This window comes from Notolepis coatsorum, assembly GCF_963971535.1.
Source record: "Notolepis coatsorum genome assembly, chromosome: 11".
In the NCBI taxonomy this organism is placed as follows: domain Eukaryota; kingdom Metazoa; phylum Chordata; class Actinopteri; order Aulopiformes; family Paralepididae; genus Notolepis; species Notolepis coatsorum.
Window position 1 is genome coordinate 89,588,422 of NC_140175.1, and position 16,976 is coordinate 89,605,397.

A 16,976-nucleotide genomic window follows, 5' to 3' on the forward strand; every position below is an offset into this window, starting at 1 on the left:
TTATTTAAAGGTCCTGTGCAACAGAAAGATGTACTCTACCTCTTCAAGATGGCCCTAGGGTGGGCTGCCACTGCACTGTGGTTCACTGTGTCTAGTGTCCTGGTAGCGGTGGGACGAACCCAGGGCTCCAATGTGTCTGAGAGATGCATGCGGGACACCCAGGCCTTCCTGTGGGAGATGGACCAGGACAGGCCGAGGCAATATGCTGCCCTGAGTGAGTGTTGTTGGCTTTCCAAAGATGGGCTTTTCAAGGTCTATGCTTGTTTAAACTAGACTGGTTTATTATCATGACTTTAGCGTTCTTGGGCGGGTATGAAAAAGCTCAGATGGGCTTTTAACCCTGTGGTAGTGAAAGGGTTAACCTTCTGTAGTGTGGTTGTGAAAGGGTCAACCCTTTGTCGTGTGGCAGTGAAAGGGTTAACCGTCTGCATTGTCGCAGTGAAAGGGTTAACCCTTTGGTAGTGTGGTAGTGAAAGGGTTAATGTCTTTGTTGAAATGGTAAATCCGAGAACACGTTCTCATAATGCACTAATGTCGCTCGTCAGTCCTCTGGTGCAACTGGCTTGAGAGACGTTCATTATTGGAACACTTGACAAACACAAAGCTTTGGTGCAAGTCAATGTTTGTTTCATATTTTTGCAGGGAGATAGTTACTATTCCATTCCAAGTCGTGTGTGTGTGTGTGTGTGTGTGTGTGTGTGTGTGTGTGTGTGTGTGTGTGTGTGTGTGTGTGTGTGTGTGTGTGTGTGTGTGTGTGTGTGTGTGTGTGTGTGTGTGTGTGTGTGTGTGTGTGTGTGTGTGTGTGTGTGTGTGTGTGTGTGTGTGTGTGTGTGTGTGTGTGTGTGTGTGTGTGTGTGTGTGTGTGTGTGTGTGTGTGTGTGTGTGTGTGTGTGTGTGTGTGTGTGTGTGTGTGTGTGTGTGTGTGTGTGTGTGTGTGTGTGTGTGTGTGTGTGTGTGTGTGTGTGTGTGTGTGTGTGTGTGTGTGTGTGTGTGTGTGTGTGTGTGTGTGTGTGTGTGTGTGTGTGTGTGTGTGTGTGTGTGTGTGTGTGTGTGTGTGTGTGTGTGTGTGTCCTCAGTGTACGATGCCTTCGGGAAGATAGGCAGTGGTGTGGAGGGGGGCAACGTGAACAGGCCCGGCTCGCTGCAGGAGTGTCTGTCAGTGCGAGGCCCCGCCTTCTCTGGACAGTACTGCCAGGTGTTCCTCAAGCAGGTGAGGAGACAAAGAGTTAAAACAGTCAAAAAGAACATGTACAAAAAAAATCACTTAATTTGACTGTATACTACTGACCAAGGAATGTAAGACTCTACAAGACTCACCATGACTGTTGCCTGTGGTGGAGGAGAAAGCAGCACTCAACACAGTCTATATTGTATTTGTAGCTTCGTCATTCCTATTATGACTCTGTTTAAGTTAAGATGATGACTATATTCTCTGATGATGATGATGATGATGTTCTGACCAGGAACCAGTCCAGTACTTTGTGGGCATGTGTGTTCCTGACTCCTGCGGGGAGAAGGAGGTGCAGACGCTGGTGATTTATGGTCAGTGGCTTTGATTCTGTATCTTCTGTGATTTGATACGATCGCCCCGGTTGGCACCCAATGTACCGTATGTGACTGTGGCGTTTAGCAGCAGCTGGTGTTGATCTGTCAGTTGATCACCTGGTTGGTCCTTCTATCCGCCCGTTGTCACACAGTGACGATTTGTGCATTTTGCACTGTTCATAATAATTTGTCTATTAATCGATCATGTCTATTACAATACCAGAGTTAAAGGAACATGTCAACATTATGAGAAATGTGCTTACCGTCTTCTCCAGGGTCAGACAAGAAGATTGATACCAATTTCCTCTCTGTGCCTCCAGTAGGAAGCTATCCGGCTGCAAGCTAGCCTAGCTTAGCACAAATTAATGGAAGCCGATACGGACTACTTTCTTGTCTGATTCTGGAGAAGACGGTAATAATAATAATGGCTTGGATTTATATAGCGCTCTTCATGACACCCAGAGCGCTTCACAGAGTCCATTATTCGTTCATACACAGTCATACCGGTGGTAAGCTACAATTACAGCCAGAGCTGCCCTGAGGCAGACTCACGGAAGTGTGGCGAATAATCATCGCCTACGGCCCCTCCGACCACCACCAACATTCATTCACATGCATACACATTCATACGAGGCAAGTAGGTTAAGTGTCTTGCCCAAGGACACAACGGCAATGGGATGGACATGGGCTTGAGCGGGATTCGAACCACCAACCCTTCGATCATTGGACGACCCGCTTTACCCCTGAGCCAAAGCCGCCCCACGGTAAGCGCATTTGCCATAATGGTAGCGTGTTGCTTTAAATCACATAGCAAGACAGCAAAGGGAGGGCTGGAGTAGATGGTTTCCCACAACAGATTGCCACTCATCAGGAATGATGTGCTTGTTTAATTGTTTCCTAGACGCATTCCAGAAAGGTCACACGTCCCTCATCCCTCCGTTACCTCCCATCTTGGTCCCCGGGTCCAGTCAGGGCGTCATCGTGACACACTGTGTGTCCAACACCGCCACTCCTGACCTCTCTGCCGTCACCTGTCTGTGAGTTCAGGGTGTGATTCCAAGGGTGTCCCCCCCCCCCCCCTTGTACACACTGACCTCTTGAGACCCTCATCTGCATCCTTGTTTACACTGTTTATTTTCTCGTATTTTTATATTCAGAGTTAATTATATTGCCTATATTTATGTCTTTCTACTATTACCCTGCCCATACCTGTACCTCCCCTCCCCCATGCTGCTATGATGCCCGAATTTCCCCAAGGGGATCAATAAAGGAATGTCTTATCTGATCTCATCTTGTCCCAATCCTACAGTGTCTCTTTCTTGCCTGTTTATCACATTTCATTGGATTGGTGCATTTTCAGAGTGCAGGATTTCTATTTTATTTTATCTATTTTCATTTTTTTTAAGGTTAAAACAGAAAATAATACATAATATTATAGTATAATGCTCACTGCAAAAGACCATCGTCTGTGGTTGTGATGTACTATGTGTTTCACCCATATACCATTACCCCTGGTGCCCCTCTATCTATCTGCATGTGTTCTCAACTCAACAAGAGGGTGTTATCAAGTCCCTAAAGCAAAAACAGGGTCAATGCAGCGAAAAGTGCTGTATAGAGCCATGACTGAATGGAACAAATTGCTACAGTAGATCACATCTCTAAAGAAAAAACAAAATCAAGTTTCAAAAGGCATCTAGAAACCCCAAGATTGTGACACAGCAGCACACACACACACACACACACACACACACACACACGTGAGCGAGCCCTCATCAGTGCGATTCATTCTATTTTATTTTCATTTCAGGTAGTTAAGAGAATTGAAGGCTGGCATCTGTAAAAATGCAGATATAAGTACTTTATTCTTATTTTATTATCATTGTTATTACTATTATTTTCTTTCCAATTAAATGAAAATCAGAAAATAAGTGGTATATGATGGAAGATATGAAAGTCAATGCTTGAAGGAAAATGGACTTCGGAAATTGGTTTTTTATTTTTTATTTACTGTTCTGTAAAAGTCTTGTCGAATGTAATGTTTTATGTTTTGTGTGGACCTCAGGAAGACTAGTTGCTGTCATGCAACAGCTAATGGGGATCCTAATAAACTCAACTCTCTATCTCTCTCTCTCTCTCTCTCTCTCCCTCAGATTTGTGTGTTGTGTTATGGTGGCGGTCCCGCTTGCCGCTACCCTATTTGTGGCCATAATTAGGTGGCAGCGCCGCAGGGAGGTGAGTCCAGGAGTAGAGTCATCTTCTCTGAACACCAACTCTAACCTGTACGGGACTATGATGCCCAACGGTGCCCCTAGTGGAGGGAACAACAACAACAGCGACACTATTCAACAGCTGACTGAGATGATGGACCACAGAAGCCCAGAGGAGGAGAGTGGTAAAATAGCTTAACCCTTTTTCCGTCCGTCCGTCCGTCCGTCCATCCATCCACCTATCAGTTTAGTTTATTGTCATTGTATAATGAGCGAGGCATATATACAACGAAATTGTCTGTCAATCAGAGACAGTACAGGGCAATCAATAAAAAACTATATAAATCATCATCATAAGACACTTAAAAATACCTAGATACAAATATAATGTATACAAATATAAGAGACCTATTATGAGACAGCAGACAGTAAAGTGCAGCATTCATGGTGCACAACCCTCCCTCACACCCGTATCACCGCGTGTCCCTCCAGGCAGTGTGTACCGGTGTCTCCAGGCGTTCTCCCTCCAGACCTCCAGCCTGGGGGTCCTCAGCAGGGCCTCGGTTGGCCCAGGAGCGAGTTACTCCTCCCTGAATGGCATCCGCATCCTCAGCCTCCTCTGGATCATCTGCGGACACACCGTCCAGCTCAGTGCGTGGAGCACCCTGGGTGAGACAGAGCGTCTGCTTAAAACTCTAAAGAAGAGAAGAAGAAGTTGCCTTTGAGAACCAATGGTTCTCGAGCCGTAACAGCACATGGGGCAGGAGCCTATCTCTTGTTTCCGTAGCGTGAGGCAGCTTGATGTACAAGTACACCCCTTGGACATGACGCTAGTATGTCGCAAGGACTTCCCCCCCAAACCAACCCTTGATGCTGAGTGTCAAGCAGGGAGGCTATGGGTACCATTTTTTAAATAGTCTTTGGTATGACTCGGCCGGGGCTTGAACTCCCAGCCTCCCGAACTCAGGGTGGACACTCTACCCACGAGGCCACTGAGCCTCTAAAAGCACCCGGATAATCACTTAATTTTTTTATTTATTCATACATGGAATTGTTACAGTCCAACAGTGTCTTCAGTACATATAGTTCACTTAATATGCTCCACTAAATTCCATGGCCGAAAGGAACAGGAAGAAGAAAACTCTTATTGTACCTGCCCCTACACACATACAGTACACTGATAGACTGTTCATAGCGCAATGTTTACCAAACAAAATGTACATACTTATTTTGCAGAAATGAAAACATCAACACAATTAAATTAACATAAATAAATAAATGTTGTGTATCTATCAGTTAAATTGCATTTACTGAGATTCATTTATACACACACACAAACATTAATCTAGATATTTATAGTACACTGTTCTATTATATGATGTATTATTCTATATTATACTTCTATATACTATACTATTATACTATATAATTGTATTATTTTAATTGTATTATACTATAACTAAATCATACTACATACTATATTATACTAGACTATATTATATTGGTATACAGTATTATACAATATTATTTTATATGTATACTGTTATTTTAATATATTATTATTCTATGTTAAGCTGCTATATACTATATTACTATACTCCTACTAGCCTATACTGTAATATTTTAGCTTTTGTCAAGGATAGGAACGAAAAAGCCAATGACTTATTTACATCGTTGTCCCTGGAAGTCAAGGATGCTTAATACATACACATACAACTCATTACAGAAAATCATTCACAATTATTACATTTGAATAGCAATAATGGCACAATCCTTAATTAATACAAACATGCGCATTTGTTGAGACATGTTAAACTAGCCGTGAGTCTGTGTGTCTCAGAGCACCCCGAGGGGAGGGGGTGGTGGGGGGGAGGGGGGACGGAGAGAATTTCCGGACTTGACTCTGACTACAGTTGCCGTCAGCTAGGACCGGAGGGGGAGGAGTTGGGAGATGACTACCGTTGCCATCATAGGGGGTGGGATTTTGGCAATGAGACAGTCACTTTGGCACCCCTCCAGCACTTGCGTGGGAGAGGGAATTGGGTGTAGGGATGGGGGGGGGGGGGGGGGGGGACCGCTACCAATCTTATCTTCTCCAGACAGCCCTGCTTTTCTCCGGGAGGATTCGTCCCTGGTACGCCATGTACAGCCCTTACTCCCGACTTGACCTTGTTGCTTTCACTCTCTGCAGCAGACGGAGAAGGGGGGGGGGGGGGGGGGGGGGGGGGTGCAGCAGGCAGCAGTGACCAATTTGCTGCTCAAATGCTGCTTCAATTTAGTTTAATCACGATATATCACAACCGTAATTTCCTGCGCGATGTCCAGAATGGCCTTTGACCTCGATTGTTCATCTGAGTGGTAGACAACGAGTCTCTCCAGAATGGCCTTTGAGCTCGATTGTTCGTCAGAGTGGTAGACCGCAATGCTCTCCAACATGGCCTTTGAGCTCCATTGTTCTTCAGATTGGTAGACAGCGAGCCTTTTATAAAGTTCCATCTGGTTGCTTTCGATCCTGGCTATTGCCATATGCTGATCGCGCCCATTCCGATCATCATGAATATTAGTAGATACACATCTTCAAGTATCTATCGTAAAGCCCGACTGGAAACTCCCGAGTGGACATAGCGGATCAGCCGCATCCTGCTTCCTCGTAGAAAATATGCGATCTATCACTGCAAATGACCAGCTTATTAGATCCATATCGCGGTTGATTAGGAAGTTGAGTTGATTCTGTTGAAAAAGCTTGAGTCAACACGACAGGACGGCTTCAGGGAGTTAGTGGCGATGAAAGACGAGAATCCACACGGCAGCCAGACAGCTTCTGGAGGAGACGAGAAGGCAGCTGTGGGGGTGGCCTTGGAGGTCCGGGAGAGAGAGAGATATGCGACTGTTCTCTGGGAAGGCTTGGAGAGGACTGTTATGCTATGCTAAGTGGTCAGCCTGTCAGCCAGTCAGCCTGTCAGCCAGCCAGTCACTTGCACTTACCAGTCCACTCTACGGTCTGTGTTTATTTTAGACAATGCCAAAGTGTGGAAGCAGAGTGTGGAGGACAACCCTCTGTATGTGTTGGGCTTCAGTGGGCCGGTCTACCTGGCTGTGGACACCTTCCTTCTCCTGGGGTGAGGACATGTGTGTTAAACTGACCTAATGAACAGGTTTATTTTTTCATTTTGTATACATTCATGGAAATATCACAATAACAAAGGTAATTTCAAAAGGCAGGTGTATTGTCTAATTAGTTGTGTATTGCAGGGGTCTGCTGAGTGCCAGGTCCTTGCTTGGCTCCATCCACAGGTCTGAAGATAAGCTAAGCCCCAGTCTGGTGGCCAACTTCCTCTTCAAGAGGTTCAAAAGGTCAGACGTCAATCAATCAAACTAACTTTTATATTCATTAACAGAGCCGGATTATACTCAACTCTCTCATAACACAAGAATATATATATATATATATGAATTCAATCATCATTATTCTCACCATCCTCACATCATCCACACCATCATCATCATCCACACACCACCATCATCATCATCATCTTCATCATCCACATCATCATCATCCACATTATCATCATCATCCACATCATCCACACCATCATCATCATCATCATCCACATCATCATCATCATCCACATCATCATCATCATCCACATCATCATCATCCACACTATCATCATCATCCACATCATCATCATCCACATCATCATCATCATCATCATCCACACCACCATCATCATCATCATCATCATCCACACCATCATCATCATCATCATCATCATCATCATCCACATAATCATCATCACCATCACCACTACCTCCATCATCATCCACACCATCATCATCATCCACATCATCATCATCATCCTCATCATCATCATCCACACCATCATCATCATCCACATCATCATCATCATCCACACCACCATCATCATCATCATCATCATCATCATCCACACCATCATCATCATCATCCACATAATCATCATCACCATCACCACTACCTCCATCATCCTCATCTTTCTCAGGATCCAACCGTTGCACCTCTTCATCGTGTGTCTGGCCATCGGCTTCTTCTCAGTGGTCCAGAGAGGAGCCTTCTGGTTCATAGCTGAGGACGAGGTGATGAACTGTAAGAAGTACTGGTGGTCCAACCTAGTGCTGGTCAACAACCTCTTCACCATCACTGACATAGTGAGTCCAGACACCAAACTAAATGCTTTACTCTGTTCTGTTCTGTTCTGTTCTGTTCTGTTCTGTTCTGTTCTGTTCTGTTCTGTTCTGTTCTGTTCTGTTCTGTTTCTGTTCTATTATGTCCTGTCCTGCTCTGTTTTGCCATATCCCCTCTTCTCTTCTCTTCTCTTCTCTTCTCTTCTCTTCTCTTCTCTTCTCTTCTCTTCTCTTCTCTTCTCTTCTCTTCTCTTCTCTTCTCTTCTCTTCTCTTCTTCTATTCTCTTCTCTCAATAACCAATAAGCTAAAATACAACTGCAATTGAATGACTAGTGTTGTATTCTATGTGTTCTTGTGACAGTGTGCTCCCTGGACATGGTACCTGTCCTTAGATTTCCAGTTCTACGCAACCACTCCTTTGATCATCTTCCTTTACAGACTGTAAGACTTTTTTATATTTGTATTCTGCTGAATGACTCATCGTTTAGTTTTATCAAACGTATGTCAAATTGCGTCACCCAAATGTCAAGGCCAAAACAAACACCAGTGAAGACATCATACAACACATTTATGCTCTAACAACTCCAATGTCCACCTCTAACAACTCCAATGTCCCATCTTATGTCCCATCTCTAACAACTCCCAATGTCCCATCTTATGTCCCATCTCTAACAACTCCCAATGTCCCATCTTATGTCCCATCTCTAACAACTCCAATGTCCCATCTCCACACATCTGTCTGTCTCTCTGCCACCTCTCTCTCTTTCTCTCTCTCTCTCAGGAACAGAGGTATCATGGTGGTGGTGACAGCAGGCCTCCTACTGATGTCCAGTTTGGCCGGTGCCCTGATCACTGCCCTCCTACAGCTTCCTGTCCACCAGCCCACCACACTGTGAGACTAACCCTAACCCTCCTCCACCTCCCTGTCTGTCCACCACACTGTGGGACTAACCCTCCTCCACCTCCCTGTCCACCACACTGTGAGACTAACCCTCCTCCACCTCCCTGTCCACCACACTGTGAGACTAACCCTCCTCCACCTCCCTGTCGACCACACTGTGAGACTAACCCTAACCCTCCTCCACCTCCCTGTCTGTCCAGCACACTGTGAGACTAACCCTAACCCTCCTCCGTCCTCCACCTCCCTGTCTGTCCACCACACTGTGAGACTAACCCCAAGGAAGCTATAAAAGCTTTACATTACATCAGAACACCAGCGTTCTATCCTCTGCTTGGTGCCTCTAGTATTGAAGCCTATATGGTAGATGCATGGAGAAGCGAAATATACAAGCTATTTGAGGAAATATACATCAAATAATATATAAAACGTCAGCTAGTGAACAATGCAACACATTGCTGATGACTGTGACATCCGAGGTAATAACCTGTTTAAATGACAGGTCATAAACGAGGAGATGGCTGGTCCCATTCAACTCAAAGTTGGCTGAACTGAAAGTTTCCACTTCCAAGGGTGATGACCCTTCCTTCTTTTAGTTGCCTTATAAGCCTAACCCTCCTACACCTTCCTGTCCACCAGTCCACCACACTGAGACTAGCCTGCCATGATTTCTATCATAACAAACTAGGATTTGAAACAATAAAGAAAGTAAACTTTATTTATTTTGATTTATTATTATTATTCTTTTTTATTTTATACAAATGTAGAATTGGAGCGCGCAGTCATAAAGCTTTTGTAATGCTTTAACACATTGACTGCCAGGGAATAGCCTTATCCTTGTAGCTAGAGCGCCAGCTATCTAGAGCCTATTTACACTGTGTGTGACGAAGTTTGCAGAGCTATATCTATATTCTATATTATAGCTATGGATACAATACTATGGTCATTTGACAGTAACTATCTTCTGTCCAAGATGCAAAAAAGAAAAAAAATGCATGTATACGTTCGCACGTTATCCTGTGGTGAATATTGTATAGTTTAGGAGTGATCGTGAATTCTACTATAAGCGTTGGCGTTTCTTGCCTGGACACGCTACTATTTCCAAATCAAATGTATATAATGGGTATTATGTTTCATCATGAATGCATGAAAGGGGGGGGGGGGGTCGTTTTATTATGCTTTGATGGCCAGTAACGGCATTCGTCTTGAACACCACACACGCTGATCAGCTGGATCGATATGAAAACATTGTACGATCAAGCTGGAATTGACGGTCAGATAGTCCTTACCTTTGATCGGGGGTATTCCAAAAAGAATATTCCAATTGTCTGATCGCGATTTCCAGTATTGGTGTCCATCGTGTCCTCGACATAATCCGGCACACACATGCATGGAGGGTCATTGGACGCGTTTCAATGTGATCAGCTGAACCGCTAGACTCTCCTGACCCAGAATATGGCACCCGGAGGGATTTAAGTGTAACACCCGGTGTGAAGGAGGGTTTCAAATGGTGGGCGATACTGCCACCTAGCAGGATGCGGCCGGTATTGCACTCTGGCGATCTCAGAATGATTCCCTATGGTAACCCAGAGGTCTGTGTGCTTGAAATGAATAAAAATATCGAATAAAAGAAACAACCAAAACCCGAGATATCTCGGGTCTGGCGCCCAACACATGGCGAGTTAACCCGGGATATCTCGGGTCTGGCGCCGAATGTGTTAAACCATTTGTTGCTATCGGTAACAGATATTTTCTCTACCACACTATATATAGCCTATATCTATTTCAGAAAATAGTTTGCAGCTTGAAAATTCATCAAATAATATTTCAAGAACATCCTCAAATGTGACTATTGTGTTGACAAAGCTTTCATGGTGATATGGTCATTACTGGAATAGTTTCGTCTGAGAGTATGAGCATATGTGTATCTGTTTGTTTCAGAACCTATGAGAGCTATTTCCAGTATTACTATAATAAACCCTACACCAGATATGGGCCGTACCTAATCGGGGTCCTGGCAGGGATCTACATGACCACCAGGAAAGAGCAGCTCCTAAAACACCGGGTAAGAATGACCGCTATGACCAGGGCCGTTTCTTGCCATATGCAGACTATGCAGTTGCATAGGGCCCCCTTTTTTTATTTATTTTTTACACTCAATACACTGTATACTGTATATATATATATTCTGTAGGATGTAACAAATCATCAGCTTAAAAAATTTAACCGATAGGCTACTGCTTATGACCGCAAGTGGGCATTTCTTTATAAAAAAACAAAAAAAAAACATAAGTAGCTTACTGACCAGTTTTTATTTAACTTTATCTTAAATAGTTCCATTTAAATTTCAATATTATAAGTCAGAAATTTAAGGAAAATGCAGCATCTGTCTCATTTATGTTATCTCATTTGGGAGATGTTATAATGCAGATTCAGTAAATCCTGTACGTTTTCAGGAGATTCCTGATGTAGGGGAGCCCCAGTGTTTCCTATTTATTATAATACAACTTTCTGTCATTGCTGGGGTCAACTTGAGATGTTTGATTTTAATTTGTGAGAACAAAACGAGTTTTTCACGGATCTAGCCTCTTTTCCTCTTAAAGTGCACCAGATTGATTGCCCACTTTAAAGGGTTTGGAATACCCCACCATAGTTTCACAAAATAGGGGCCCCCAAACAACATTTTGCATAGGGCCCCCAAAAAGCTATAAACGGCCCTGGATATGACGCACATGGTTTATCAGTGCACACAGATTATTTTATTACAACAATCTTCATTATACACACAGTATATTGTCACACCCGAGCATTTTGAACCATTGTGAAATAACTGTTTGCTCAGGCAAGCTCATTCAGTAACTAGATTGCCATCTGCTGTTATGTCTGTCATCTCCTGTTCTGTCTTGGCTGTTTGTCCAGTGGCAGGCAGTGCTGGGTTGGTTCTTCTGTCTGTCAGGCATGGCTGCGGTGGTCGGATTGGCCTACACCCTACGGGAGGTCCCACCCCAGCCCTCGGCCCCCCATGCCTTGTACCAGGGGCTCCACAGAACCATCTGGGCCCTGGCAGTGGCCTGGATCATACTGGCCTGTGAGGAGGGATATGGAGGTGAACCAAGAGCATTTCACAGTCCCACACACACACACACACACACACACACACACACACCTACACACACACACACACACACACACACACACACACACACACACACACACACACACACGCACACACACACACACTTAGATTTTAAATGTACCTGTGTGACACTAAAACACCTGGTAACTGTCTAGAATTCTTGTACTGTCTACATACAACAATCCAACAATCCCCCACACACTAATCTACATCTTTCTTTCTTTCTTTCTTTCTTTCTTTCTTTCTTTCTTTCTTTCTTTCTTTCTTTCTTTCTTTCTTTCCCTCTTTCTCTCTCTCTCTGTCTCTCGCTCTCTCTCTCTCTCTCTAGGTTTCATCAACAGCCTGCTGTCTCTCGGCCTGTGGGCACCTCTCTCCAACATCAGCTTCGCCTGCTACCTGATCCACCCCGTCCTCATCATCCTGTACAACGGCAAGCAGGAGACACCCGTCCACTACACAGACATCAACTTTGTGAGTGTTTCATGTCGCTGCCATGGGGTAAAAGCATTGAATGTTGGTGATTTTCGTGTTCTTACTCGAGGTGAAGGTCTACATTGTCATCTACATGTTGTGAGCGAGTTGTCCCTGAGCGTCATGAAACACGTTCAAAATCACAATTCTTGGTGTAAGAAATACAGTTATTAACCTGAAAATGTGGTTGTTTATCTTCATTCCTGAAAAGTTGACATGTTGGCTCAACACATGGCAGTCAAAAGATAAAAAAATAAATAAAAATAAAAAAAGCTAAACTTCCCGAGTTCACAATAATTACAAGCATTAGTACTGTACTTAACTCAAAGCAAAACACAAAACTGTATGTCTGTGGTTTCCATACAATGAATGTTCCATTATGTGCATCGACCACAGGAAAAAAGGTATATCTATGTTATGTTATAGCCATTAGTAATATATTCATAGTAAAGTACATATTGTATAAGAAATATATATACGCTTTATCGGCAAAAGTCCAAAACAAATCACAGCAACCTGGAGTGGAACCAACAATTATTGTTGCTCTCACCACTAGACTAAACCACCCACCCACCCTGATACAAACACAGCATTACTATGAAGATTATTTGTTTCAACTTTTAACGGTTATGGTTAAGATAGAAAGTTAGGGTTATGGTTAATGTCAAGGTCAGGGTTAGGGTTAGTTTAAGGTAACAGTGTGGTTAGGGTTAGGGTTAGTTTAAGGTAACAGTGTGGTTAGGGTTAGGGTTAGTTTAAGGTAACAGTGTGGTTAGGGTTAGGGTTGGGGCGAGGCTATCAGAAAAGTTAAAGGTTAAACAAAAAAAATCGTATTTGTAATACGTACAAATTGTATATTTCCGTCAATACATTACTTATGGCTATAACATAACATACAATATGTACCTTTTGTCTGTGGTCGATAAGTACTTTATTTACATATTTTAAACAAGATGTGACATATACTTCAGGTGTCTGATCTGACTGTCTTTTCCTCTTCTCCAGATGTACCTGTTCCTGGGCCACCTGGTGCTGACGCTGGGGGTGGGATACCTTCTGACGGTGCTGGTGGAGAAACCGTACCTCCTGCTGCGAGCAAGCAGCAGATAAACACTTCACAATCAACAGCGGGGGGCAGTGGTGGCCTGTTAGAGAAGCGGGTTTGTGAAGCGGGTTCGATCCCCTGGACCGGCAGGAAAAAATCTGGGCTGGGGAAGTGAATTAATAACTCTCTCCTATCCCCTTAACCCTTTCACTGCCACACGCCTTCTGTCGTGTGGTAGTGAAAGGGTTAACCGGTTGTTGTGTGGCAGTAAATAAAGGTTAATCAAAAAAATAATAACACATTTTTCATTTCAAACCTTTATTTCAACTCGTAAGACACTGAGGTTACCCTCATTTACAGCGACGACGAGCTTACAAAACAAGATATAGTTTATCAGCAATTTATCATACACAATATGTAATAAGTAAAATATGTAAAAATAAACTAAGACAGTTACAAGTCGTCACACTGAGAGTCGTCAGCTACTTCTAAATGTAGCAAAAGAAGGAAGAACCTTCAGCTTCAGAGTCAGTTGGAGGGCATTCCAGGTGTTGGAAGCATCAAAGGAAAAAGCAGTTTTTCCTAGTTCAGAGCAAACTGGAACCAACCAGTCATTTGAACGTGTAGAATAGGTTCCAAGATTCCATTCCAACAGTGTTTGTGATGTAAGAGGGAGGTTTACCAATAAGGGCTTTAGAAATAAACAAATACCAATGATAGTTACGCCTTTCAACCAGAGAACGCCATCCAATCTTTTCATAAAGGACACAATGGTGGGTATCATATCTGTCACCAGTGATAAATATGAGGCAGAATGATAGACAGAGTCCAGAGGTTTAAGCGTTGAAGCTGCAGCATGTCTATAAGTCACATCACCAGAGTCCAAAATGTATAAAGAAAAAGGGCTTCAACAATCCTCTTTCTGCTAATCACAGGAAAGCTGGATCTATTTCTGTCCAGGAGGCCAATTTTCTGTCACAGCTTGGAAGCAAGAATATCCACATGGAACTTTGAGCCACAAGCCAAAGGAACATACTGGGAACGTACTGTTCCCTCTACAGGGGAGACCGGGGCACAGTGGATCAGAAATCTTATATTTCAGCATTTTTCCTGGCTTGATGACAGCATGGTTCTGGTCTATTGTGGAATTGATAGCAGAATATGTTCTCTATAAAACATGTCTATCATATCCTGCCAACTGCCAAATATGAGATGCTGAGATGGGGTTGAATGTAAAAATATATTTGATCCACTGTGCCCCAGTAACGGGGTACAGTGGATCGCTACCTGGGGCACTGTGAATCAGTCCAGATATGATACATTATTTTTTCACAAACAGCATCTTTATTGTGTGAACGAAGCAAAACTTCCATGTACAAATAAGACATGTCAACAATAGACATATCAACCACACCAACAGTTGAAAATACTGAAACAATATGAAATGTTTTGCTATACTAGTAGCCTATGTAAAACCCAGCGTAGTGCTGGGAACTTTCGCACACGCATCTGACACATCCTGTACATTTGGGAAAATGAATGTGAATGATACATCATGGTCTCTGACTTCTGTCTGTCCAGGTTTACTGATGTACAAAGGACCCCTCCTGGCTACATTCCTATCTGTGAACAAGATAATCACGGCAACACCTAACATTGTATTATTTTCATGGTTATAATGAATAAAATGCATCGCAAACTAAACGCACAACAGTGCTTCAACATATTATTCAATATTGAAAACCATCAGTTGCAGATGCTGAATTGTTTTACAATACCTAGTGCAGCATATTTGAATACAAGGAGAAATTGACTGAAAATATCATATGGCGTGCAACACGTGCTGTGCCACCATGCTGAATGGGGTTGGGCAGCTTTGCTACAACATCTTCAAACAAAACTTCTGATATGTCATCGATATTTGGGAAAATGAACGTGAATGACTTTGGTTTCTCATGTCGCATAAACTTCACTTCAAATGTGGTTTCATCAGCATCCACAATGCGGCTTTGGACCTGCCCTACATTGGTTTTCTTTGTTGTAAACTTTGTCAACACAAAATCTGTTGCCATCAGAGCATTGCAATCCGGCAATTCTAAGTCCTCTAGTTGGTCATCATCAAGTTTATCATAATCTGATGCATCATCACAAAGTCATCCGTGTCAGAGTTTGACGTGTCTCCCTCCATATCATCATCGAATTGCAGCTTCTGCTCCTTCTTTTTAGCTACTTTTGGCTTTTTAGACTGTTGACTGCCTTGTTTGTTCTTCTTCCTTTTGCTCTGCTTGTTGGCTGCCCTGATTTGTTCTTTGATTGGAGTGTCTGTCAGAACAAGGGTTTTTCCCTTCTTTTTTCCACCTTTGTTTTTGCGCGGTGGTGCCTTTGGAAAAAGGCTGATTTCTTCTGGCCTACTCAATTCTGTTGAAGTTGAACCAACTGCTTCGAGTGCCTTTGAAGATGTTGCGGTGTCATCTGGGGCTTCATGTGAAATTTCTGGTGCAGGTCGATGAAGTTCTTTGGCTGGTTGTGGAGGTTCTGGATCTGGGTCTGAAAGCTCTGGTGCTCTCTGTGGAGGCTGTTCAGCTGGATGAGGTGGTTCTGGGACTTCAGCGATTGGCTCTGCAGATTCTACTGCAACAGGTCGATCTGTTACATATGAACTGAGGAAATCATCATCGCTGAAGATATTGGGGTTGAATGGATAGATGCCAGATACACTAAAACCAGATGTGATATTCTTTGGAGTGAAGGCGAACGGGTAAGCATTGCCCACTATCTGAGCGATATCATGGATTGTGATAGGTTGACCGGGGTGGTTGAGAATGAAAGCATTTGCTGCCTGGTTGAAGAATGCCTTGAAGGGTCCGTACACAGATCGATCCAATGGTTGTATTTTGTGGCTGCAGTGTGGTGGCAGAGTTAGCATAACCGCACCGTTGTCCTTGGCAAGATCAATGGTTTCAATCGATAGATGGGTGTCATGGTTATCCAGTATTAGCAAAACTGGACGCTCCTTGGAACACTTGGTTGACTGGATGAAGTGTTGCATGAATGCTGTGAAGTTCTCAGTAGTCATCCATCCTCAACAGTCCCTGGTGGAGCACCATGGATCATTGCATCTTTGAAATGCACTCGAGGGAATACCATAAATGGAGCAACGGAATTTCCAGCAGCATTTATTGTACCAAGCATTGTTACCAAAGTGCCTCGCTCTCCTGAGGTAATCTTCCCAACTTGCTTCTCATTTTTGCAGGCGATCACTTTTGTGTTGCCAACTTTCTGGACGGTCATGCATCCAGTTTCATCTGTATTGTATATGTAATTTGGGCAGAACTTATGTCTCTTCATAAGCTTCTCCAAGTTTTCTGGGAATGTTTTTCCATTTCTAGCAGAAAATTCATACGCCAGCACACAAACTTGTTTTCGCGTCAGTCCATACTGAATTTTTGATGCTTTGATCAGATAATCCTGCAGAAGTGTCTCTTCGGCATGCGTCAAAACCTGGCGGC

At 43.4% G+C, this 16,976-nt stretch overlaps 1 protein-coding gene across 1 annotated transcript; it reads left to right on the top strand.

The window, feature by feature from the left end:
• Positions 1–48: 48 nt before the first annotated feature.
• oacyl (O-acyltransferase like) lies at positions 49–13,563 on the top strand (the record flags this gene model as incomplete). Its single annotated transcript, XM_084324992.1, has 15 exons — positions 49–214; positions 1,077–1,210; positions 1,464–1,542; positions 2,447–2,582; positions 3,696–3,937; positions 4,245–4,421; positions 6,769–6,871; positions 7,005–7,106; positions 7,775–7,940; positions 8,279–8,358; positions 8,699–8,809; positions 10,757–10,880; positions 11,735–11,921; positions 12,280–12,422; positions 13,428–13,563. 15 exons carry the CDS (start codon positions 49–51, stop codon positions 13,530–13,532), a joined length of 2,055 nt encoding a protein of 684 aa, XP_084181118.1. The 3' UTR covers positions 13,533–13,563.
• Between the last annotated feature and the right edge of the window lie 3,413 nt (positions 13,564–16,976).